The 26,037-nt window shown below is 36.6% G+C and overlaps 1 protein-coding gene across 1 annotated transcript in view; it reads left to right on the top strand.

Moving 5' to 3' along the window:
* The window catches only part of LOC115222554 (electron transfer flavoprotein-ubiquinone oxidoreductase, mitochondrial-like), a 62,685-nt gene that overhangs the window by 22,823 nt on the left and 13,825 nt on the right, over positions 1-26,037 (top strand). Inside the window, 7 exon segments of the mRNA XM_029792820.2 lie at positions 1,953-2,105; positions 5,354-5,430; positions 17,844-17,925; positions 22,180-22,298; positions 22,710-22,787; positions 24,024-24,236; positions 25,468-25,542. Coding sequence (XP_029648680.1) covers positions 1,953-2,105; positions 5,354-5,430; positions 17,844-17,925; positions 22,180-22,298; positions 22,710-22,787; positions 24,024-24,236; positions 25,468-25,542 — 797 coding nt within the window.

The raw sequence follows: 26,037 nt of genomic DNA, 5'->3' as shown, positions 1-26,037 counted from the left end.
TTCTCAAATTAAATAATTTCTATTTTCAGTTTTTAACTTTAATACTTTTTATCAATAGCTTTTTCTTCTAATGGAGTCTAATCACAGTTTGTAAATAAATAATATGAAAAAAAGAGCTTACTTGTCAAACATGTGCGTTATTGTAGTGACAAAGTTATCTCCCCTACATTGAAAGTAAAATCCAGAATCCAAAGAAACTAGCAATGTGTCAGAATCGACAAAAATTAATTCATTAAGAGTTACTAACGTGGAACTTAATTCCCATAAGGATATATTGAACAAGTTTAGCAGCTTCAAAATAAAATGTGCAAACGGTTGTCACAGGATTCAGATAGTAATATTCTATCAATGAACTTAATACTGCTTTGAAGAAGTTGTCCACCTATTTATTATTGTTGCTCCTTAGCCCTAAGGTCAACTCTGATCAAGTAAACCTGTTATTAAGGACATTTTTCCTATGACCATGCTGTCTTTTGCCTACAAACAGGTAACTCAAGACCACATTATCCAACATGTCCTTTTCTAAGATGGTATTTGTTGTGGGGCTAGTCACCATGCAGAACAGTGGCCTCCAGTGTTTCTGTGACCTCATCATCCTATCTCCTTTAGTTTGATATGCAACACCCTTGGTTTATTCTCACAGAAATTTAAACCAAAGAAGAAAACCTGCTATGCCCCAAGTGTGTTTTTGCAGTCTTTCTAAAATCTTGCTTTTAAATACAGACATTGGTTTTTGGCTTTTTTTTAACTGTATAATTTAATTTGATGCTTTACACATTCATAACAAATGTTTGTAGCATTCTAGGGTGTCATGACACCCATATTGGAAACCACCAGTGTAGAGTCTCCCGTCTCCCTCAGTTTGTTGTTCACATGGTGATGTAAATCTGTGTGTCATTGAATTAATATGGAATAGGCCATTATACTCACCAATCATTTAGTACATCCCATAAATAAGAACCAAAATAAAAATCCAAAGAACACACAGTGAGGTATCCGATGAACTCTTGTTTGTACATTAGAGGAACTTTACTAGGCATATTTCATACAACTGGAGTTCAAATCAGCACTGCAGTTTAACAAAACATGTTTTTTATGTTGTTGTCATCTGCAGTGATGAGTTGTTCTTGCCTTGTGGTGTCTTCTTACAGCCAGATCAACTACCAACTACTTGACTAAATGTGCAATACCCTATCTGTGCCCATGCTTCATATTAATATCTCCAAGGAAACAAGCATGAGAATGAAGAGAAGCCTAGAATTTTTACCCCTTAAATTATTTGAAATTATCTGGACCACTGAGTTATCTATGGAGTGTTATAAATGGGAAAGACACACAAAACGCAAAAGGGGTGTTAAGCAATTGGTATGAACATGAAGATTGTAATTACACGGCTGTGGATGGTGATGATATGGGCTTATTGGTGAGAAGGTTTGAGGAAGAGGGTGTGTGTTGGAAGTCAGTGCAAATGAAGGATGAATTGATAGAGAGGGCTGAAAGAAAAATGAACGTTGTGATAGGTAAGCAAGGAATGCTAATTGGAAATGTGTGAAAGGACAGGTAAGTGATGCTGACGGATGGGGCCGTCGGCATCGCTTTCATATATCATTTTTCATATTTCATTTTGCCCATATATATGTAATTGTGATGTTCTATGTCCCCAATGTTTGTAACGTCCCCTCTATGTAGCCCCTAGTGGGTAATAAAAAATCACTGACTTGGCCTGCTAAAAACAGTACCCAAGTTTGCTTCAAATCACATCCTGCTGCCACACAAACAACATCCTTTAGATAATGTAGTCTGGGGTGTAATGACCTGGTGCTAAATAAGAACCTGAATGTATGAAATTGACTATTCAATGTCCTTCACTGCACACACTTCCTCTATTCTTTCAACAGCATATTTAGTGCCAGAGTTATCCTTATCCTTCTTTTTTTTTTTCTTTCTTCCAGATATCGATATGGAAAGATATGCTGATGAAACAGATGTCCTTATTGTTGGTGGAGGGCCTGCAGGCTTATCTGCAGCTTGTCGTCTCAAACAGCTTGCAGCTGAAAAAGAAATTGAACTACGAGTAACACTAGTTGAAAAAGCTGCTGAAATTGGTTGGTAATGTTTTTTATTTTTTATTTCTCTGTATTTTTTCTTTTCTTAGTTATTCTTGCCAACTTTAAAGGTATCATTACCATAAACGGTTAGAAGATACCTCTTAGCAAGTAATGGTTGAAGTACAGTTTTACTTCCCAGTTGTAACACTTTACACATGTGGTGCTCTCATTTTGCATGTTTATCAAAGATGTGGCTAATCACCCATAAAAGTATACCACTAGTTTCTAAAAAGATTGCATAATTTATGTAATGGTTTACTTTTTATTTTAGTTTTGTATCAATTTTTCCATGCCTATGTACATAGAGGAGGTTTTGATAAATTTTGCTATTTATTTACTGTTGGAACATTTTTTTTTCTTCCTTGCTATCTCTGGAAGAAGGGATAATACCCATGGCTTTTGCAGGCCCTCCTAAACCTGTGAAATTGATGCCATTAGTTTTTTCCCCAAACTATTGTAAGTCAAAACCTATGAAAAAGATATGAGCAAAAAAATTCCAGGGTTTGACATTCTGAAAAAAAAAAAAGACTGGATGTTGCAATTAGTGAAGGATCAGTGGGTGTGGGTATAACAAAACGGATGAGAAGAGAAGAATTAAGTAGGATGGGAATGCCTGAGTGGAGCTGGTGTGAATCCAGCTTGAAGCCATTATAGTAGTTGCAGAAAAATTGATAGACAGTGCATCTGTGGGCTAGAGGCTGTGAGCGACTTTAAGTTGATCAACCTTTCCTGGATATGGTGTAGGATGTCTGTGTATACAGTAGCAGCACCATCTCAGATGTAAGAATAATATTCCATTGTGAGCCTTGCTTGAACTTAGAGTGCTGGTAATTGTTGGGGGCTGAAATATCTTCTGGTCCTGAAGAGAAGAGCCAGTCATTGGGATGAGATTCTAGCTACTTTAAAGACATGCTTGTGCTAGGAGTATTGATTGATGGTAGTAAGACCCAACAATTGGAGCAATTTTGAGAGCTCTAGCTGAGTGCTGGTTGTGATTAAGGGGATGTAGTGTGATGATGTTTTTTCTCTTTATATATAAGTAACATTTATGTTGTTGAAAGAGACAAAGATTGACATGTCCCCAGTAGAGGGTACATTTAAGGCTTTCATTTGGGGAGTTAGTGTGGATTTGGTGTGTGGTTTTAGGTTGTGTGTGGAGAATGTTTTGGAGAAATGAAGAGAAGTATCATCAGCATAATGCTGTTATACGTAGTTGGAAGAAAGTTTGTTGGTATGTAGAATGAAGAGATTTTAGAACAAAACCGAAATCAGGGGCACACTAGAGTTGGTAGAATGAGGAACAAAAAGATCTCTGACAACATGTGGCTAGAATGCAATGTGGTAAGAAGCTATAAATCCAAGAAGTAAGAGATTGGTGAAGCCCATAGGCAAAAAGTTTTAATTGGGGATTTACATGCAGACACAGGCAAAAGTTTTGCTGATATCAATTGTGACAATATTGCTTGCACTAGATTATTCTAAAGCAAGAGTTGACTGGGGAAGACAGAGGAGAAATAAGTCACCAATAGATCTGGCTTTATGGAAACTATATGCATTCAGCTCTTTTCAATCCACTTCTGAGTGAATCCTCTGCATAGGCACATGTGGCTGTGTGGTAAGAAGCTTGCTTCCCAGCTATACGGTTCTGGGGTTCAGTCCCACTGTGTGGCACTTTGGATAAGTGTCTTATACTATAGCTTTGGGCCAACCAAAGCCTTATGAGTGGATTTGGTAGATGGAAGCTAAAAGAAGCCTGATATGTATGTGTATTTATGACCGTGTGTCTTTGTTTGTTCACCTACCATTGCTTGGTGTGTTTACATCCCTGTAACTTAGCAATTCAGCAAAACAGAAAAATAGAATAAGTGTTAGGCTCACAAAGAATAAGTCCTGGGGTCGATTTCTTTGACTAAAAATCCCTTTAAGGTGGTGCTCCAGCATGGTCACAGTCAAATGACTGAAACAAGTAAAAGAATAAAAGAATGCTTTTCACAGTTATCTGAGCTGGTCACAATCCTACCTGTCCTACCTGTTCATATTAGCTAATTATTGGTTGGCAGGATACTCTTGTGATGAGGTAATTGGTTTTGGCCATCAACACCTTGATGGAATTTTTTAAGTTCAGAAAACAAATCTACTGCAAGTCATCTCAAGTCCATCAGTTCACTGCCTTGGACTGATAAAAGGCAAAGCTGACCTTGGCAGGATTTGAACTCAAAGCAAAGAGAGCTGGAACAAATATCATAAGGCTTTTTATCCAATGCTCCAATGACTCTCCTAATTCTCTGCCTTCATAATTAAATGGTTAATAGTAATTAGTCATTCAAATGTGATGTCGGTATAGAAACTGCTTTATCAACCAGGAAGACTGTTACTAAGGACTAAACTGTGATGTTTTTGTTGTTGATTAGTCCCAGAACAGACTGATAATCCAAGGCATTCCAGCTATGACCATCCCTCTCTTTTCTTAGGTATAGTATAGCTAGGACTACATCATACTTTGTCCTTTTTTAAGACAATAGGGTAAGATTTGAGAGATGTTATCTATTTCTAGCAGGTTGAGTAACTACTTAGCTATATTTGAAGAATCAGCATACCCTCATGTGGTGTGGGAGAGGAGGAAAAAGTAGGATTTGTATGTATAAGTGTGAAAATTCTTGTTTATGACAATTGTCACAACTAGATATATTTTTAAACTGAATATCTTATCTTCCTGACACTGACTGTGATTTAGTTGTATGTTTTACCAACCAGGCAGACTGAGGCTATTACAGTAATGTTATTGTTGCTGCTTGACCCTAGGTCAACCCTGATCAAGTAGAGCTATGATGAAAAACATTCCAACCATGGCCAGCCTGTCTTTTTAGGGATATGTACAGCTACATTATTTAGTGTGCTCTTTCCTAAAATAGTATGGTTGAATTTGGAAGAGATTTGGCTGCTACTTCTAGCATATCAAGTTTCTATATAGAGACTTCTTCGGTGGCTCATGTATAGTAATGTATTTTGTGTAGGACAGTGCAACACAAGGATTGGAACAAAGTTTGATCCTAGTACATTCTGCTCAGTAATTTAATTCCTTAATATCACTCGATTCTCAATTGTAGTATAGCTCCCAAGTGTAGCAAAGAGAGAAGAGAGTTATACTGTGTTAAATTAACATGTTTGTCTGTTTTGCTATGTAAATATCATGATAAATCTGTGCTCATACAATTGTATTGACACACAAAATTTTATTCTTCCAGGCGGACACACTTTATCTGGCGCTTGCTTAGAACCAAGAGCTTTAGATGAGCTCTTTCCAAATTGGAGTGATATGGAGGTAAGTAGATACCTTGATTTTAAGAAAGGGACTGTTTGAAACAAATTTACAGAATATCAAGAATCTAAATAATTAAGATAATCTTCTGAAGATACTACACTTTGTTATTTGACAACAAATTGGCAGAATCATGAGAGTGTAGAACAAAACCCTTGTACTTTGAGTTCAGATCCTGCCATTGTTAACTTTGCCTTTCATCCTTGGTAAAATAAAATACCAGTTTAGGGCAGTGGATTGATAAAATTGTCAGATAAGATTATGCAGCTCTTTGTTCCAGCTCTTTGATTCTGAGTTCTTAAGCTTAATCTGATGCCCATCATTTGATCCTTGGGAGCCTTTGGCAGAATTCATTCTATCACAAGCATTCAGATTAATTTTCCTGTTTTAGGATAATGTCCTTTCTTTCCTGAAGTCTCAAAGGTTATGAGCATTGCTGTTCCCTACTTTACTAACTGGAGTTTATATTAATGCTCAAATGGTTCAGGATTTTCAGCAAAAAGACAAAGATTAGATGTCCATATTAACACATTGAACCAGAGGCATTTGTGGTTAGCAAAGTATAAACCTCAGACCAGATGCACCACTCTAACATATGAGTAGTGTGTCTGGTCTGAGATTTATACTGTAGTTATCATAATTCTGATTTCTACATAAAGAGATTTACATGTGATATTTGGAGGTGGTCATGAAAACTGGCAACTCATGAGCAAACCATAATATCTCATTTTTTACTCAGTCGTGCAAAACTAAACTGAAGAAATTCAGATAAGACAAGTTGGTATTTACTGATATTTTGTTGTCATTAATCTTCACATTTATTAGGGAGGTATCAACTCTACTGTCAGTGTATAGAGCAACTTACATGATGTTTGTATTCATAGTGCAATGCTGCAACTTGTGCACAAGCATCAAGCAGAGGGTTTGTGAATGAAAACTTGGAAGAAATGAAGTTAGCATATTTCTCTGGATGTGTAATGTTAGTATGTATAAATAATAAAGTACAAATGAGCTGAAAGTAAAACTGGATATAAGAAGAATCAGATGTCATGTGTAACAGAGAAGACTGTATTGGTATGTGATGCACATATGAAAGACAACAGCCATGTAAAGAAATTCCAAGCACACACATTATGTGAATCCTGTGGAAGGGATCTAGAAATATCTAGAATGAAGTGGAGAAGACTAACCTCAAAATGTTGAGCTTCATAAAGATGACAGAAGCCTGCTATGCTTGACAACATTAAAGGCTGGGAATAAGAGAAGTTGGGTCATGCTTGGAAGAAATTTTCAACTGAACTCCTCACAGGTGGGAAGCAGTAGTTCAAACTCTTCTGGATGAACAATAGTGACAATAGATATACCATTAGCTGAGAGGTGGATAGATGATGTAATAAATGTATTCAGGGTGTGTGATAGGATAATTAAGTTAAGACTAATTGTAGGCAACACAATAGCAGCATTTATCTTGACATATGCGTCACAAGTGGGACTGCCAGAAGCACAGAAGGATTGCTTGTATGAAGCCCTTCTACAGATTACTTTAGTGACAAATAACAGCAACCTCATTATTGTAGCTGGTGACTTCAGTGGACATGTTAGCCAACACACTGATGGCTTTCGCAATGTACATGGAGGATATGGTTATGGCTCAAGAAATAAAGCAAGTTTTGTGATACTACTGATCTAACAATTTACAACACACTCTTTAACAAACCATCCAACCACCTCATTGCCTGCTAATCTGCAAACACACAAGTCAGAGTGTCATTAAGAAACAGGACAGAAAGATGAATGCACTACTCAACATAGGTTATTAGCTAGTGACTTCTGTGTCAGAGTTAGGCTGACTCAGAAAAGAAAACAGCATAGAGAAGAAAGGTTTGGAAATTAAAAGATCCAACAACTGGGAATAGGGTTAGAGTAATTCTAAATGATACACATGACTGTAGGGAAGAAGATTTAGATACTTGTAGTATAGATGACAACTGGGAATTTGTACAAGATAACCTGCTTAAAGCTACAAATCTGATGTGGCTGGAGCCACAAACCAAAAGTAACATGGTGGCGGAATGATAAGATTGATAGGGCAGTAAAGGCTAAGAGACTGGCTTGGGAGGACTGGAAGAATGGTAGTAGTAGTAAGGAGCACTACTTAATGACTAGAGATTTGCATGTCCTGTAATGTGAGGATCTGAAGTGAGAAGTGTTCAGGATTGTGAGAAAATGTGTGAAAGAGAAGTGAGATGTATTTGGAATGAGGAAGGCAAACTCGCCATTAATATGGAACATAAGAAACTGGCATAGAAGTGCTATTGTGAAAAGCTGCTAAATGTAGAAAATGCATGGGATAAACAGGGATTACCCTACTGTGCTGATCCAATACAGAGATCAGCAATTCAAGTTGACTGCAGTGTGATAAATAAAATGATCAAGAACATGGAAAGAGGGAAAAGTGTGAATCAGGAATAGACACTTGGAATATATGGGAAAGTAGAATACAAGATTACCACCCAAACAGTTAATTAAATCATAGAAGAAAGTGTCATGCCCAACAACTGACATAGCAGTATAATCATAAACTACTATAAGGGCAAAGGGGATGCTTCACAGAGAAGCAACCATAGAGGAGTCAAATTTCTAGAATGAAGGTCACAGAGAGAGCCATAACCCAATTCATCCATGATAGAGTTGACCTGGATGAAAAGCACTTAGGCTTTGTCCCTGGAAAAGGCATCACAGATGCAATCTTCCTAGTGAAGCCACTACAGGAGAAGAGAAATGCTTGACTAAGAATAAACTACTATATCTGGCTTTCGTTGATTTGGAGAAAGCAATTAACAATTCAGTAATCTGGTGAGCTCTGAAGAAATTAGTTGAAGACATGATTTTTGCGAGTGGTTCAAGTTATGTACTAGTACATTTGGCAGTGACTTCAGTGATGAACTGTGTCAACTGTTCCACATGAACTGCTCAACATCAACCACCTCACACTGACTGCATGGTACTAACTCACACATCGACTGCCTCACATTGGCTCCTGGCAACAGACTGCTGTATCAACTGTTCACATAAATTACTCACATCGACTGCCAGCACTCACTTGAAACCATCTGTCCAACACCAACTCACACACGTCAACCACTGCACATCAGCTCCTAGCACAGACCACAGTATTTATAGTCAGTCCACACAGTAAAAGCGTGCCAAACCATCCAGCCTACTTTTAAACAGTCACGTGACCGAAATGAATTATTTTTTCATTAGGATTAATTTTTTATTTATGTCTTCCTTTGTAAAACTAGAGAGCAGTGTTCTAATTCACGTAGTACCATCTGAAATTATATTCAGGTAATTTCTCATTTGTAACAATAAGGCTATTACCAGTTTAAATTTGCTGGGGCCATATTTGAACCTGTAAGCAAACCATTCACTGTGCTTTGCCTCAGACAAAATTTCTCGCTGTAGACAAATGGTGTAAATACACAAAAATCAGCTTGCAGCACCACCTACCCAGGCTGTGAAATGAGAACATTTTGGAGTGGTTATCTCCTCTTCAATCACAGAAACCTGACTGAGTATGCTGCAAGCTGATAAGAGAGATTGTCTCTCTTAAGATATTATCATTGTACAATGACTGGTAGTGCTAATTGGCAGCTCACCACAAATTTCTGGGTATCAGCGCTAAACAATGATATGTATAAATACAAGGTATATTTATATACATCACAGCTTAATGCTGCAATTTGTCTATAGCAAGAAAATTTCTCCCTGACAAAACACAGTGAATGGCTTTCTTATGTGTTCAAATATGCCCCAAGCATATTTGAACTCGTAATAACCTTGTATTTATACACATTACTGCTTAGTACTGCCACACTGTAATATATCATCATCATCATCATTTAACATCCGATTTCCATGCTAGCATAGGTTGGACAATTTGACTGAAGACTAGCGAACCAGATGGCTGCACCAGGCTCCAATCTGATCTGGCAAAGTTTCTACAGCTGGATGCCCCTCCCAATGCCAACCACTCCGAGAGTGTAGTGGGTGCTTTTATGTGCCACCAGCACAAGTGCCAGTCAGGCAGTACTGGCAACGACCACACTCAAGTGGTGTTTTTTACATGCCACCTGCACAGGAGCAAGTCCAGCAGCACTGGCAACGACCTCGCTTGAATGCTTTTCATGTACCACCGGCACAAGTGCCAATATATATATATATATATATCATCATTTAATGTGCATTGTCCATACTGGCATGGGTTCGACTGTTTGACCAGAGCTGCACCAGACTCCAGCCTGATTTGATGTGGTTTACAGGATGTGCTGGGTGCTTTTACATGGCACCACACTTGTGCTTTATGTGACACTACACAGGCACTTTTACCTGGCACTGCACGGGCACATCTCATGGACACTTTTACATGGCACCACACAGGCGCTATTATGTGGCACTGCCACAAGTGCTTTGCACCACCAAAAGGATTGGTCTTAATACTTTTGTGGTGTACTTCTGTGAGTCTTTTTGAGTACGGCTAGGTGCCAGGTATCTCAGTCCTTTGTCATTTCACCTGAAAGGACATTCTTCAGTACTTCATCCCATGACTTCTTGGGTCTTCCACATGCTCCATCCACTTTGAGAGATTGGCACTTCTTTATGGAGCTGTCGGCAGCCATCCACATCACATGACCAAACCAGCAGAGTCTTCTCTCTTGCACACAGCAACCAATTCTTCTTATGCCTAACTTCTCTCTCTCTTTCTCTTTCAAACATGTACACTGACATTACACCTCGAGCAGAGCATACTAGCCTCATTCCTTTCTAACCTTCACATGTCCTCTGCATTCTGAGCCCACATCTCAGCATGTGTATATGTACACATACACACACACACACACACACATAAGTAAGCACATTGGTGCAGAACAAAATGAGAAAAATTTACTTGAATGCCAAAGATAAAGTAAAATACTGTTTTATTATGTGAAGTTTTTTCAGCATTAGTAAAATAGTATATGAGAATGTTGTGACTGGTGAAACCTAGGTATATAGTGTGGAGTACAGCAGGATAACAATAATACAGTTGGCAGTGAGGAACGGACTGCATTGAGCTGCAGGGGTGGGGAGGGAGAGATAAACATTGTGCATGAAGAGGAGAGATGTAGTTTGGTTTTTGTGGGTAGCATGTATGAAATTAATGTTACATGTAGGTGAAACACATAGTGCTTCCAGAACTCAGTCTCTCTGAGGTGGGTGGGTCTTCTCAAGAACTTCATCTTGGTCGATTGGCACCTCCTCCATGAGCCCCAACATCTTGAGATCAGCCCTCACTACCTCATCTTATTCTTCCTGGGTCTCCCTCTTCCATAGGTGCCATCCAATTTAAGTGATTGGTACTACTTTATGCAGCTATCTTCATTCATATACACATCACATGTCCAAACCAACACAGTCATCTGTTTTGCATGCTACAGCTGATTCCTCTTATGGCCAACATTTCTCTCAGCACATTTGCACTTTGTTGTATATGTGCACTGATGTCACACATCCATCAGAGCATGGTAGCTTCATTCCTCTCTAGTCTACACATGTCTTCTGCATTCAGAGCCCATGACTCACTTCCATGGAGTTTAGCTGTTCATACATAAGCATTGTCCTCGGTAGTATAGTGGTAAGTATCCACGCCTGTCACATGGGAGACCGGGGTACGATTCCCCGCCGGGAAGGCATCTTAATTTTATAAGGCGGCGAGCTGGCAGAAACGTTAGTACGCCGGGCGAAATGCGTAGCCGTATTTCGTCTGCCGTTACGTTCTGAGTTCAAATTCCGCCGAGGTCGACTTTGCCTTTCATCCTTTCGGGGTCGATAAATTAAGTATCAGTTATGCACTGGGGTCGATGTAATCGACTTAATCCCTTTGTCTGTCCTTGTTTGTCCCCTCTATGTTTAGCTCCTTGTGGGCAGTAAAGAAATACATATAATCTACCTTTCGCTCTAAGAGAGTTCTTTTGTTGCCAACAGAGGTAATAACTCTCTGAACTTCCTCCATGCTATTTTTATTCTAGCAACAATACTGCCAGAACATCCTCCACTATTACTGATTTGGTCACCTAGGTAAAAGAAAATATCTATAACCTCAAAAGAGCCTTCTGGGCATTTGGGAGTCTAATTCCTGTGTGTCCATAGTGTTTAATGTTCCTGTACATTTGCCACATATGAAGAAACAACTTTTCCTGTTAACTTACCTGTGATTCCATTGCACCTCATATGTCTCCACAGCTTGTACTGGGTGCAGCAAATGGAATTACTTCCAACTTCTTTCCATATATATTGAGCAGGACCATTTACCTGATGGAAAGAGAGTTTTATCCACTTCCCTGCGCTAACAACTTCAGTCTTCACTAGATTGGCTTTAAGGCCCTTTGATTCCAGGTTTTGCTTCCATACCTAGAATTTCTTCTCCAATTCTACTACAGATTTTGCTATAAGAGTGATGTCATCAGCTTATAATAGTTCCCACTGAAAACCAGTTTTAAATTCCTCTGTTATGGCCTGGAAGACTTTGAGGAATAAGAGGCGACTGAGAATCAAGCCCTGGTGAACTCCTACTAAATTCATCACCTCACCCTACTAGCAGTATCACTATGCATGTCTTATACATCTCTAACAAGCCACTCCTCTACTCCTAGCTTCCTTAGAGACCACCAGATAACAGAGCACGAGACTTTGTCAAAAGCATTCTCCAGGTCAACAAAAGCTAAGTACAATGGTCTACTTTTGGCCAGATACTTCTCCTGCAGCTGTCTCACTAGAAAGATGGCATCTGTGGGACTCTTCTAGGACACAAAACCAAACTGCATCTCATTTAGTTAAATTCTATTCCTAATCAATTGACCTATAACTCTTTGTAACTTTCATGGCCTGGTCCAGTAGTTTGATACCTCTGTAGTTGTATCTATCTAAGGCATAGCCTTTACCCTTGTAGCAGCTAATTATAATTCTACTACACTAGTCATTGGGGACAATGCCTTCTTGATTAACTATATGAGTGACTAGACCATATTTTATGCCATCAGATATTTTAAACATCTTAGCAGTGGTTCTAAATGGTCCAGGAGCTTTCCTGTTTTCATATCTTTAATTGTTTTATTTATTATACTGCTATCAACTCTGATGGCCGGTCCATCAGTTGGTTCAATATTTGAAAGACTCACCTTCTCCCATGCATTTTCCACATTTAGTAACCTTTCATCCATACCTCTTCTCTGAATCACTAAGTACAAGCATACCATTATCCATTCGCACACATTTCTCATTCACAACATCTTTACTCTCTCTGATATACTGCTTTGCAATCCTGAACACCTCACATCTCTGATCCTCATGCTGTAGAGCATAGGCAAATATCTTACTTTCTGCTTTTCCTTTCACTATATAAACTTGTCACCTGACTTCTCTTCCTGCTGCTTGATATAGTTCTGCTACATGGAGGTGTGTTGCCTAATGGTTAGGGTGTTTCACTAACAATTGCCCGATCATGAGTTCAATTCCCAAGCCAGGCAGCATGTTGTGTTCTTGAGCAAAACACTTCATTTCATGTTGTTCTAGTACTGTATGGAAACCAGCATGCTAAAGAATAGACCCAACATTTCCTTTGCATGTTGTAAAAGGCAATCGAAAGAGTTCAGGAAGGATCTGCTCTCAGACCTCATAAAACTTTTACCAACAACTATCCAGACTCATGGGTCAGAGGGTTGTCACATGAGTAGTGCAAAGGTGTCTTCTGCCTGTAACTAGGAATCACCAATGAATGGTGGATGCAGCAATGCGTGCCTCCATAACACTACAACTACCACCATATTTCCAGCCTTTCCACACTCATCTCTTTACTTTTATAGCATGATCTGCCTTTTTATTCCACCACCATGTCACCCTCCTACAGTCCTCAGTAATCTGTCCCACTGGAATATCCAGTTGTCCTCTAAGCTATACATCTCTAATTCCTCCTCCTCCTTCTCATCAGAAGTTTCCATTAGAATATCTCTAAATTTCTGTCAATTTACTGGGTCTTTGGGATTCCATAACTTCCTTTTCCAGACTACTTTGTTTCTCCAAGTCCCTCTAGCTCTAATTCTGAAGTTACTAACTACTAACCTATGTTGGGTTGTACATTCTTTGGCTGGGAAAGACTTTGCTTTTACAAACATCCATCTATCTTGTTTGGTGAGGATGTAGTCAGTCTAGCCTATGTGCCCAGCAGACTGATAGGTTATCAGGTGGCTGACTGGTTTCCTGAAGTTAGTATTTGCAGATCATCAGATCATTTGCATCACAGAACTCCATGCAGTGCTTCCCAACATGTTCATTGCAGTCACCAGCCACAATACCAAAGTTTCTGTTATTTATCATTGAGGTAGTCTGCAAAGGGACCTCATTGAATTGGTCCTTCTGATCATCAGCCAGCCCAGGCTATGGAGCATATACAGAGATGAAAGTAACCATTAATTTATGTAAGATTAATCTCAACCTGACTACCCTATCACATACTCTGACCTACTCTTGACTCCAGTATTTTCAATTATCAATTCACACATGATAGATGCCCAGACACAAACCTGGAAGTACGTATAATACTACTATTGGATAGCACAGGATAAATCTGAAGGGGGACAAGCTTTATACTGTACTCTAATACGTTTTTAACAGAATATACCATAACTATACACACACACACACAAGTATATATATGTGTGTGTTGTTTTCTCTGAGTAAAGGATAATTTATTTAACACATCTTTGAAACAGGAAATTGTCATAAACACTGATTTCAGTGTGAATACACATACACATGGACGTGCATGCATACGCACATGTATGTGTATATAAGTGAGTGAGTGTGTGTTTATGATCATGATCATAGTGATGATGATATTGATGCAACAGGCATGGCTGTGTGGTAAGAAGCTTGCTTCCCCACTATTTGGTTTTGGGTTCATTCCCACTGTGCAGCACCTTAGCCAAGTTTCTTCTACTACACCCCAGGCCAACCAAAGCATTGTGAGTGGATATGTTAAAATGAAACTAAAAAAAGCCCATCATGTGTGTGCATGTTTTATTGTCTCCCTGCCTTGACACCCTGTGATAGTTGTGAGTGTCGTTGGCATGCAAGTAGTGTCCTTTATTTCTAATATTGAACATGCTTAGCCATGGGGAAATATTACATTACTTGAAAACATGTAAGGGTTGGTGCCAGGAAGGGCATCTGGCCATTCAAAATCTGCGTTTCATGCATACAAATGTGTGTGTGTATAAAATATGTAAACGATATCTGATTGTTCCCATCCTTCAATTCTATGTATGTATATATATTTATTGTGTTACTGACATTTTCCAATGTTTTCTTCCGCTGTTTCGATGCACCCTTTTCTATCGTTAATAAAACTGTCAGCATTTTTTATGACAATAGTTTGGGAGAAGAGTAAATAATTGTTTTGTTTTTTACAAGGCAGCTTTACAATGAGCATAATGAATCATTGAAATTTAGCATAGCAAGTGCTATGTGTTCTTCAAAATTTTATGATCCAATCTATGAGTCGAATCTTCAAGATATTGATATGGATAAGTATGGAATTGTAGAAAATGCTATCAAACTCCTGAGACAGTAGATAGCCATATGGAAGAAAGAAATTACAAAAAATTTTCAGCCCATCCTCAATGTCTGGAATTTCAGAGAAAGCTGGCTGCTGTTTCTAGCAAACCTAGCGACCTCATAGCCCATGGGTTATGTGGTGAGTGTAGGACAAAATCCCCTCAGTATGAAACAGGATAAAACATCCTCGGTTATTTTTTTCTGTATTAATTTAAGTAATTTATTGCTGAAGTAATCATAAAAAATATAATAATCTTTTGTTGCGTTGATTCACTCTACCTGATCATTGCTTTGTCTACGTAAATACCATAATTCACCATGTCTAGGTGAAAACATGACTTCTTTAAAAAAACTAGCAGTGCAATAGAAGGCCAATAATGCAACCAGCCACTAAGGAAAGAATGCAGATAAGTGAGGATAAAGAAAAACACTATCCTGTTTCAGTGTATAATCTGTTTTGGAAATTACAGTATTCAGGTGGACAAAACAATGATCATGTGGTGTGAACCAACACAAAGAAAGATTATAATATTTTTCATGTTCACTTGAGTAATAAAGTACTTACATTTATTCTTCTAATTTTAATGGTATTAAAAGGTTTTAAAGTTCAAAAATAGGAAAAAAATATACTTGAATTAATTTGTTCAATTTCACACTTTAAGTTAGGTGGGTTTTGTTGGCAGAGGGTCTGGACCCCACTTGTAGCCCATGGAGCTTTCTGAATGACACACTAGGGAAAAATTACTTTTTAGTAGTGCAGCTTGCTTGATGATAAGATATGTGTAATGGTATGCCCATGCATGCCTTAGTTATTTGTGGGTTTCTTAATTCGTGATATTAGCACTAATGTTGTACAGACATTTCTGTATTTATTTTTAAAATGTCTAGGTAGCTTCATATCCACTGTGCTGTAGGAAATGTACATTCTACAAAACTTAATAAATAGGTTAACACAACCTATTTTAATATCACTCTATCAATATGTAGTGATTGTGTATTACATATAATAAATATATATCATATACACATATATAAAGAAAAAGTTGGAAGTTAAAATAAAAAATAAATTTTATATAGTGTGAGCATTTTTATATTTTTGCTATATATTCTATATAAAAAGTGTATATACTATGTCCACTTCCCTACACTCTGTTGCAACCAGTAATTAACTGTTATAACCAGTCATTCCTCCTCCATACATCAACTTTCTGGTATTTCTTCCCTGTCTGTATTATTCCTGCAATTTTTCAAATAAAGCATCTATATTGATCTCACTGATTTTCAAAGGTGTATGAAGGATTGGGACAGTGTTTCCATCTATTTTCAGTGTCGGACAAAAGCACCCTGGACAAAAGTCACATCCAGACAAAAGCCCCACGGTTCTCAGACATACCTTTTTTGACAAAAAAAAAATTACTTATAGATAAATTACCAATAATTTGGGAATAAACAAATTTGACATTTATTGCACTGCGATTTTGTAATCGCTCTGTTATGTAGTAAGGCTAAATTTTATATTCTGTGTCCAGTAATGGTCAGCACATTGGTATGCAATGTTCTTTATTATTAGATAGAGAAAGAGAGAAAACTATAACAAATGACTTGTTCGGCAACAGCGACTGGAAATTAAAATTTTAGGAAATAGGTCAACATGACATAGTTTTTAAACTGTTTTTTTTTTTTTTTTGTAATTTAGATAATATATTTTCACATTCAGTTCGATTCTCTTCATCTCACACACACACACACACAAAGGTGTATGTGTATATGTTTTATGTAGGTATGTAATCGATTGCTTCTATGTTGGTTTTATGTTTCTACACATTCTTGAAGTGTACTCTGTTATTCTGTTCTACTTATTTATTTTCGATTGAATATATTTTGTTCACTTAAAAATTGGAATTTTGGAAAATGATCTTTTTTTTTACAACCGCGATTTCCGTTTTTGATTACATGAAATTATGTAAAAAAAAAAAAAATTTAAATTTTGGCTGTTATTTCTAGCATGTGAAAAGGCCTATACTTAACTTCATGTTCTTGTCGAAAATCACCTAAAAAATATTCTGCAGTCAATACATTTGACTAAAAGTTCCTCATGGCAGTGCCCCAGTATAGTCGCAGTCCAATGATTTGAAACAAGTAAAAAGATTTTTAGAAAAATAAAAAAAAACGAAGAATAACCAAAAATTATAACCAAGGAGGGTATTAAACAATTTTAAGACGTTTGGCTGTTATTTTTAGCATGTAGAGAGACCTTCTTGGCTTAACTTCATGCGCTGGTTGAAAATCATTAAAAAAAATTCTGGTGTCAACACATTCGACTAAAAATTCCTCAAGGTGGTGCCCCAGCATGGCTACAGTTTAATGACTGCAGCTAATAAAAAGATTTAAAAAAAACAAAATATATCACAGAAGTGGTTTTGATCAGGCTTTAAAAAAATTCTGAGTTCCATACAGCCATCTAAAAATTCTTCAAGGTAGTGCCCCAGTATGGGTGGATGCTGTCTAATAACTGCAACAAGTAAAAAAAAATTTTAATTCTAGGGTCAATACATTCAACTAAAAATTATTCAAGGTGGTACCCCAGCATAGCTACAGCCTAATGACTGAAACAAGTGGAAGGTGAAAGGAAAGAAATTACTGAAAAGTATAACTATGGGGCTTTTGTCCACTTTTACACTTAACTATGGGGTTTTTATACTGATGATTTTATATAAAAATATAAAGGAAGTTTTTGTAAGTATTTTCATTTTCTTTTCCAGGCTCCACTGCTTACTCCTGTGACTGAAGACAAGTTTGCTTTCCTGACAGAGAAAGGAAGAATTCCAATTCCTATTTTACCTGGTTTGTTCATGGATTTTTTTCTTTCTTATATTAAACTAACTTAAATAGAATTAAATGACACAGCAAATTTTTCATTCAAATATATAATAACCATCTTAGCATCTTCATTTTTTTTTCAGAAAATGAAGTTTAGAACTTTTAAAGCTATTTAAGTGTCCTAATTTTAATACATGATCCTTGACCATACAATCATAGAAAATATACCATTATTTATTTGTGCATAATGTGAGAAATTTAATGCAAAATATCGAATTTAAAATTCAAGCATGACATTAGGCGACAAATTGGCATAGTCATTAGAGCATTGTATAAAATGCCTCCCCCATTGTGTACTCTCAGTTCCAATCCCACAGAGGCTTATTTTTGCCTTTCATCCTTTCTTAATTAATAAAGTACCAATTGGTTGAGCTATCAGAAAATTGGACCTGATGCCTTGTTCCACATCTTTGCATTCTTTCAAATCTCATCATGGTTTATATAAGTTGTAGACTTAACCGTCATCCAGTTTAACACCACCTTAGATGTCTTTAGTGCTGCTCTAAATGTTATATTACATTCAAACCAAATTTAACAGCAACTTCCTCTGTCCTGACTAAAAGATAAAGAAATACTCAAGTATAAATAAATGAGGAGGATATATTACTGATATTGGACATTAAAAAATGTGGACGATAACATTATGTTATTATGTATGAGATCATACATTTCTGTGGAAGAACATAGGCTCGAAACGTTAAAGACTTTTTCACTTCCCCAGCATTAAACTAATACCTGTTTGTTGTCTACACCACCTGTCTTTGTCTTTTGTTTTTTGTGAATTCTCCCTATATTTTAAATAACAAGCCATAGTTAGTCTTAAAGGGACTTTGCTTTATTAACTGTATGGGCTTATAGTTTTACAGTCAATATATGTGTGTATGTACATACGTGCATGTGTGTGTGTGTATGTATACGACCCTTGTATATGTTAAATGATAATTACTCAGAGTTTCATATTGCAGTTATATATATCCTTGCATGAAAGGCTAGGTAACAAATTTTAATCAGTAAAGCTTATCTTGAGTCAGTAGTTTGCTGGGTTTCAAATCTCACATTTTTTATTCTTCTTTCTTGTACACAACGGGCATTGGTAAAATATGTACCGTTAATAATAGGGTGTAATAAAATTTTTTATTTTTGAAATGTGATTTTTCGTGAAATTATATATAGGTCATGCTAACCTTATTAGGAAATTATTTTCTTTCGCATTTTTATTCATTTTTAATGTAATCTTTTTTTTATGTAATATTCTATAAAACATTAAGAAAGCATTTTATTGCTTCAAATTTTTGATCAAATTGGTAATTATAATGTCATTAGTTTCTTGTTTGAGTTTTGGGAATGTTTTTTTTTTATGTGGGTAGGTTGTAAACCTTATCCATCATTATCGTCATCAGCTTCATTTTAACACCAACTTTTCTGTATGTGAATTGGTCAGCTCAAGTTCAAGCTTAAATGGCATACTGCTCCCACTGTGAAACTCTGCTGCTGTTACATACAGGCAGATATCTTACATAACATTTTTTTAAATGCTATTTAGTTTGGTTGTATTTTCTTTTTTTAGTCTTTTAATCAGTAAATATATCGCTGGTACTAGATATGAAAATGAAAGCAGCAGAAAATGTGTCAAAGGACCTGGGCTCCACTTTGAGCAGGGGTGTATATTACAGGTGTGCTAGTTTTTAGTTGAATGTATCGACCCCAGAATATTTTTAGTACATATAAGTAATTTAAGTTAGTAAAATTATATGGTTTCTTAATTTTCAGTGTGTGCACATAAGAAAATTATGGCTTATTTTAGAATGCTTACAATTTATAGGGTATTATTAATTCAGTTTACTTAGTGCAATATTTCTGTATCCCAATTGAATTAAGGTTACATAATTTACATTTTGGATCCCGCATTTTGAATAGAAATACACAGTTTGTATGCCTAATTTGAGTAATACTAACGTTAGTTATAGTATGGTCAGTGTGACATCACACCCAGTGACAACAACTACCATACGCCACTGACTTTGGGTGGTTGAAAATGTTATAATTGAATCTCTACATTGGATTTGGCTTAACCAAACTCAAGCAAAGAAAATGGTGATATAATGTAGGAATCCCTTTTATGTGACAACGGAACAGTTCAAACCACCCAGCTAGCCCATTATTGGATTTATCCTTATTATATCAGACACAAGACCAGCAATTTTGAAGGGCAAGATTAGTCGGTTATATCAACCCCAGAGGGATGAAAGGCAAAGTTGACTTCAGCATGATTTGAACACAAAATTTTAAGAATATTGCAAAGAATTTTTTTACGACACTCTAATGATTCTTGGCAATCCACCATTATTATATAATAATAATAATTCTTTCTAATTTTGACACTAGGCCAACAATTTTCAGGGAATGGGAAATTGATTGCGTGGGCTCTCAGGACTTTATTTTATTGACTCCAAAAGTATAAAAGCAAAATTGACCTTAACAAGATTTGAGCTCAGGACATAAAGAGCCAAAAAAAAGTGCTAGAAAGCATTTATGTCCGACACACTAACAATTCTGCCAGCTAGCTGCCTTCTATAATAATTATTATTATTTGTTTGTCTGTCTTTGTTAAAAATGACTAAGGACATCAAATGAGAGTAGAAGACAAGTTACAGTGTGTCCAGCTGTAGCTGATCAGTCTAATGCATGCTCGGAAGGCTCTGGACTTGCTCAGTTCATGTTTCCTTTGTGCCCCTGCAATCCTGATCTGATTGTCAGCATTGGCACCTTTGTTGCCGTAGCTTCATCAGGTCTTGTGTTTGCATTTCCCAAGGTGTCAGGGTTGATCTCAAAGCTCTTCAGTGAGACTTTGACCATATCCTCGAAGCACTTCTGTCCACCTTGTCTGCACTTGCCTTCTGTCAGTTTGCAGTAAAACAATCTCTTGTGGAGTCATATATAGGGCGTTCAAATAAAGTGGCCTGACCACCTGACTTGCACTCTCCTCAGCAGTGTCTAAATGCTTGGCAGATCAACTCAAGAGAGACCCTCTGTGTCAGGGACCTTGTCTTGGTATAGTGTTCATAAACCATCCAAGTCGAACAGGTGTACAGTAGTGTAGTCAGTACAACTACTTGGTACACCTTCAACTTGGTGGCCAGCTTAATGTTTCCCCTTTCCCACACTAATTCATGCAGCCACACAAATCCTGAGCTCTCCTTAGCAATGTGTGTGTTGAGTTCATCATCAATGTTTGCAGATCTAGAGAGTATGCTGCCAGAGTATGTGCACAGGGTAGGTTGATGCATGACCTCTGTCTTCTAAGTACTGATTGTGAAGCCAAAGTTGTTGCAGGCAGCGAAAAAGCAGTTCGTGCTCTGCTGCATCTAGGCCTCTGTGGCAGTGTTGGGTGTGCAGTTATCTGCAAACAGGAAGTCGCACACTGGATGCTCTTCCACCTCATTATTATTATTATTATTATTATTGAGTGAGAGAGCAGTGCATGCCATCAAAATGACACTGGGGTACAAATATACAAAGCCTAATATACACATCTGATAAGGTTAGTTCAAGTACATGCATCACAACCATATGTGCATGACATGGTGATCTCATATCAAGATTAACAACACATAACCTTGCAGGTGGGGCCCAGTTGGAATTTCTTTAAGTCAATAAACCCATTCTGCTCAAAAGGTCCCTGAATGGAGTTTGTTTAAGGATATGAACAAAACACCCATGTTTCCAGAGGTGAATTATTCAAACCCCAAAGAATCCCTCTCAACACATAGCTGTGATGTTCCCCCACTACTTCTGCTCATGATCAGAGACGCACATATCGTCAGCCACTAAGGGACATGTTCAACTGGTTACGGTCAAACAACTGACAAGCAAATCTGTGGTATTGAGCAGAATATTTTCTGTAGCCCATCTTCAAGACAAAATATGTACATGATAACACTTCCAATCAGTTAAAATCAAAAGCCATGAGAGCCACTACCTGGTACTGCATCAGGGCATTATTATTATTGTTGTATTATTATTATTATTATTATTATTATTATTATTATTATTATTATTATTATTGTTGTTGTTGTTGTTGTTGTTGTTGTTGTTGTTATTATTATTATGGACAGCCTATAACCTCCACAGGCTGAAGTGATACATTTTTTTCATTTCTCAAAATGGCCTCACTCCAATTTGTTGATCTTTTTCTTATTTATCTTTTTATATTCTCAGGAATGCCAATGAGAAATCATGGTAATTACATAGTCAGACTTGGAAATTTTGTTCGGTGGCTAGGAGAACAAGCTGAATCATTGGGTGTAGATGTTTACCCAGGAACAGCAGCTTCAGAGGTAAATAAAATATATATGCAGGTTAAAGGTTGCAAGAGTAAGAGCAGGGGTGAGGGTGAAAATCAAGTCACAAAATAAACATTCATTTTCAATAAACCTTATATGTTACATGTATCAAACACTCTTTTTTCTTTCATTTTAGCACAATTCAGTGTTTGTGTGTTTATGTAGCTGTGTATGAGAGAGAAAGAGAGAGAGAGAGAGAGAGAGAGAGAGAGTGTGTGTGTGTGTTTGTATCATATTTGATGGCATAAAAGATACAAATCTCAATTCCAGCAGTACATATTCAGAAAAAAACATTTTTTGAAGACGTATTTCTGTAGGGGAAAAAGTGCATCTTATATGTCATCAAATACAGTAATTTATAGCTTCTTTTTATATTGATATTTGTCCCTTTATGTAAATTTGTAGATCCTATTCAATGAAGATAACAGTGTAAAAGGCATTGCTACCAATGATGTTGGAATCCATAAAGATGGCTCACCAAAAGTAAGACATTTCCTTTCCTTTGTTCATTTTTTTCTATTGTTCCAAGATAATCTTAATATAATGATATATCAAACAAAGCATTGTGTCAACATTTCTGTTAAGGTTGTACGACTACATTGAAACTCTATCACTGGATCATATGGTCCCTATTTTATACATTAAGTGTTTTACCAAGGGAGGTTTAGCTGCTACATTAAGGTCAAGTGACTGCTTTAGCACTGTATCACTGGATCATGTGGTTACTGTTTTCAGGTCAGTTGGGAATTCAGTTGAGGGGAAATTGATCACCAAATTGTACTGGCTACACAACTATCAGAAGCTTTTTTCCTGCTTTTTGTATAATTTGTAGCTTGATTCTCTTATTGTAGCCCTTTTTAAATACAGTATATGGGTTAGATAGTTTCACAAATAAGGATGATAATTGCTAAAGATTTGTTAGTAAAATGTTTTAGAAATTTTACACATTATATCAACAATGAAGTAAAAATGGTTCCTATTTTTTCAGAGAAATTACCTGAGAAAATTATAATAATGTTTCCTGTCAAAGAGAGCCTTACCATAATGGAACTTGTAATCTTTATCATTATCATAAAAACATCCAATTTTTTCCAAACTGCAATGCATTGGACAGGCTTTCAGTACAGTGAGTCCCCTCTGTTGTAAGCATTCAGACCAATTCTCAAATCTTTGCTCTATTTCCTATGATATTCTTGGAGGTACTGCAAAACAGTCCTGAGCCCTATATTTCCTCTTTTGACTAAGCTATAAAAAATTTTGTTTTTTAAATACCATGATGTGTTTTGATCCTGTGTCAGCTAATTTCTAAAGTCTAGTCTTCTTTGGTCTTCCTCTGCTAACACACAGTACATTTTATTGAGTAATCATACAACTATTGATCAGACTACTGAATCAATAGTTCTGAATAATTGTTTTCAAAATAAACTCTCTCCTTTATTGTAGAACTTTTAGTGAATGGCCTCCATCTTTCATGATGTTGACATCATGAAAACTTGACTTACTATATATTAACACTCAGTTTATAGTTGAGGGGGATTTTGATCACTATTAAGTTGATAACAGGAATTGTTTTTGTTGTTAGTGTTCTTGTTGTTGTACCTTATGTTATTGCTGTTCTGCCACATTGGTTGATAATTTTGTCAAAATATTTATAAAACAAGTTTTTCCATTGTTTATTTTCAACACAATGGCTACTTAAAGATTGCTTGTATTCAACAGGAATCATTTGAAAGAGGAATGGAATTACATGCCAAGATGACTATATTCTGTGAGGGTTGTCATGGACATTTAGCTAAACAGTTGTACAAGAAGTTTGATCTGCGGAAGGATTGTGAACCACAGACTTATGCCATCGGTTTCAAGGAACTCTGGGAAGTTAATGAAGCAAACCACAAACCTGGGAAAATAGAACACTCAGTTGGATGGCCTCTTGTAAGTTCAATCTTCTACAGATGTACTTTCACTTTTATGGGGGGGGGGGTTTATGTGAATTTGTTAGTCTCAACATGCTATGAGTAGACTCTACAAAAGGTAGTAGAATATCTCTCATTTCTACTCTATTGCAAGCATTCAGATCTGGTCTTTGGTTTGAGGACAGCTTCTCGTGGAAATTCTTTTTTCCTCCTGGCCAAGCAATAAAAAAAGGAAAGTAGTAACAGCACTTTCCAAGATATGTGAACAGTACTTTAATATGGTTAATAATTTATCATGGCTGAAATATTTCCTGGTCCCAAGGAGTATTTATAACACAGTTTTGATAATGTTTAGTTTATCTGGTTTTTGAGGCCTAGTTTTTGCAAGAATTTTGAGTTTTTAGTCGTTTGTTATTTATGAATGTGAGTTGTGAGACTATTTCTTTGACATGAGTACAGACTGAATTGCTATGCTATTGAAAAGTATGAGATAACCATGTCTTCATTTACACTCGTTATTAAAGTTTTTGCCTTTGAATTTAGGTTACAGGTGAATGGCACCTAGAAGTGTGTATTGTTTAAGTGACAATAAATAATTAGGCCACTGATATATGGAAGGAAATGTATGTGTGTGTGTAACACATAGCTATAATTTGTGGTATACCATAGTTGCTAGAATGTAAACCATAGAGAGCCTCTGTGTATCAATACAATTATATAGCCTGATAGGAAACTGGTAAACCCAAAGGTGATCAATACACTAGAAGATTCTTATACCAAACACATAGTGGTGGCTTTGCGAATATCAAGAGCAACTACGTTGCTCAAGGTTGATGGACAACAGATTAGTGACAGAAGATCTGGCTTTATATATATATATATAAAGTCTCAGTGGAGGGTGAAAGAAAAGAGGCGTATTAAAAACTGTTCTTTTCACCTTTGACATGTTACTACTAAATATACATTAATGCTTTAACCCATTACCATTTAAACTGGCCATATCCAGCCCAAATATTCTATGTTTTATGTTCAAACTGACCAAATTCAACCTCTCACACCTACCCTACCATGTCATTGTAAAAATAAACAATCACATCATTGAAATGTAGGAGCAGCAAGATAATGCATGATTAATTAAAAAAAGATGTGAGTAAATAAGCATTTGACAGAATAATCTGAATGCTAAAAGGTTAAAATAGTTAAGGATCTATTTTATATATTTATTAATATCTATGAGCTTTAATTTTTAGGATATGCACACCTATGGGGGATCATTTTTATACCATCTTGGTGAAGGAGAACCACTTGTTGCTATTGGATTTGTGGTAAGTAGCTTTTACAACTTTGTTTCCTTTTGTTTTTTTCTTTGTTTCTTAAAAATTCTGTTCTTTTTTTTTAGTTTTGTTGCTTGGAACAATAGGTTTATATATGTGTATACTGGGGTCAATGGTATCCCATGCCGGGGTACCATCGTGAAGAATTTTAAGTCAAATGAATTGACCCAAGTTCTTTTTTTTTAAGCCTTGTACTTATTCTATCAGTCTCTTTTGCCAAACTGCTAAATTACAGGGGCATAAACTCACAACACCAATTGTCAAGAAGTGGTTAGGAGACATACACAGACATAAAGACACACAGATATATGATAGGCTTCTTTTCAGTTTCCATCTACCAAATCCACTTAAAGGCTTTGATTGGCCCAAGGCTATAGTAGAAAGTACTTGCCTAAGGCACCATGCAGTGGAATATATAATTTAAATCTTTATGCATGAACTGCTAGTGTTTGTTATTTCTTCATCATGTGTCCATTCTATTTCTCC

This window comes from Octopus sinensis, linkage group LG20, assembly GCF_006345805.1.
Source record: "Octopus sinensis linkage group LG20, ASM634580v1, whole genome shotgun sequence".
Lineage (NCBI taxonomy): Eukaryota > Metazoa > Mollusca > Cephalopoda > Octopoda > Octopodidae > Octopus > Octopus sinensis.
This window is presented reverse-complemented; position numbering and strand designations above follow the sequence as displayed.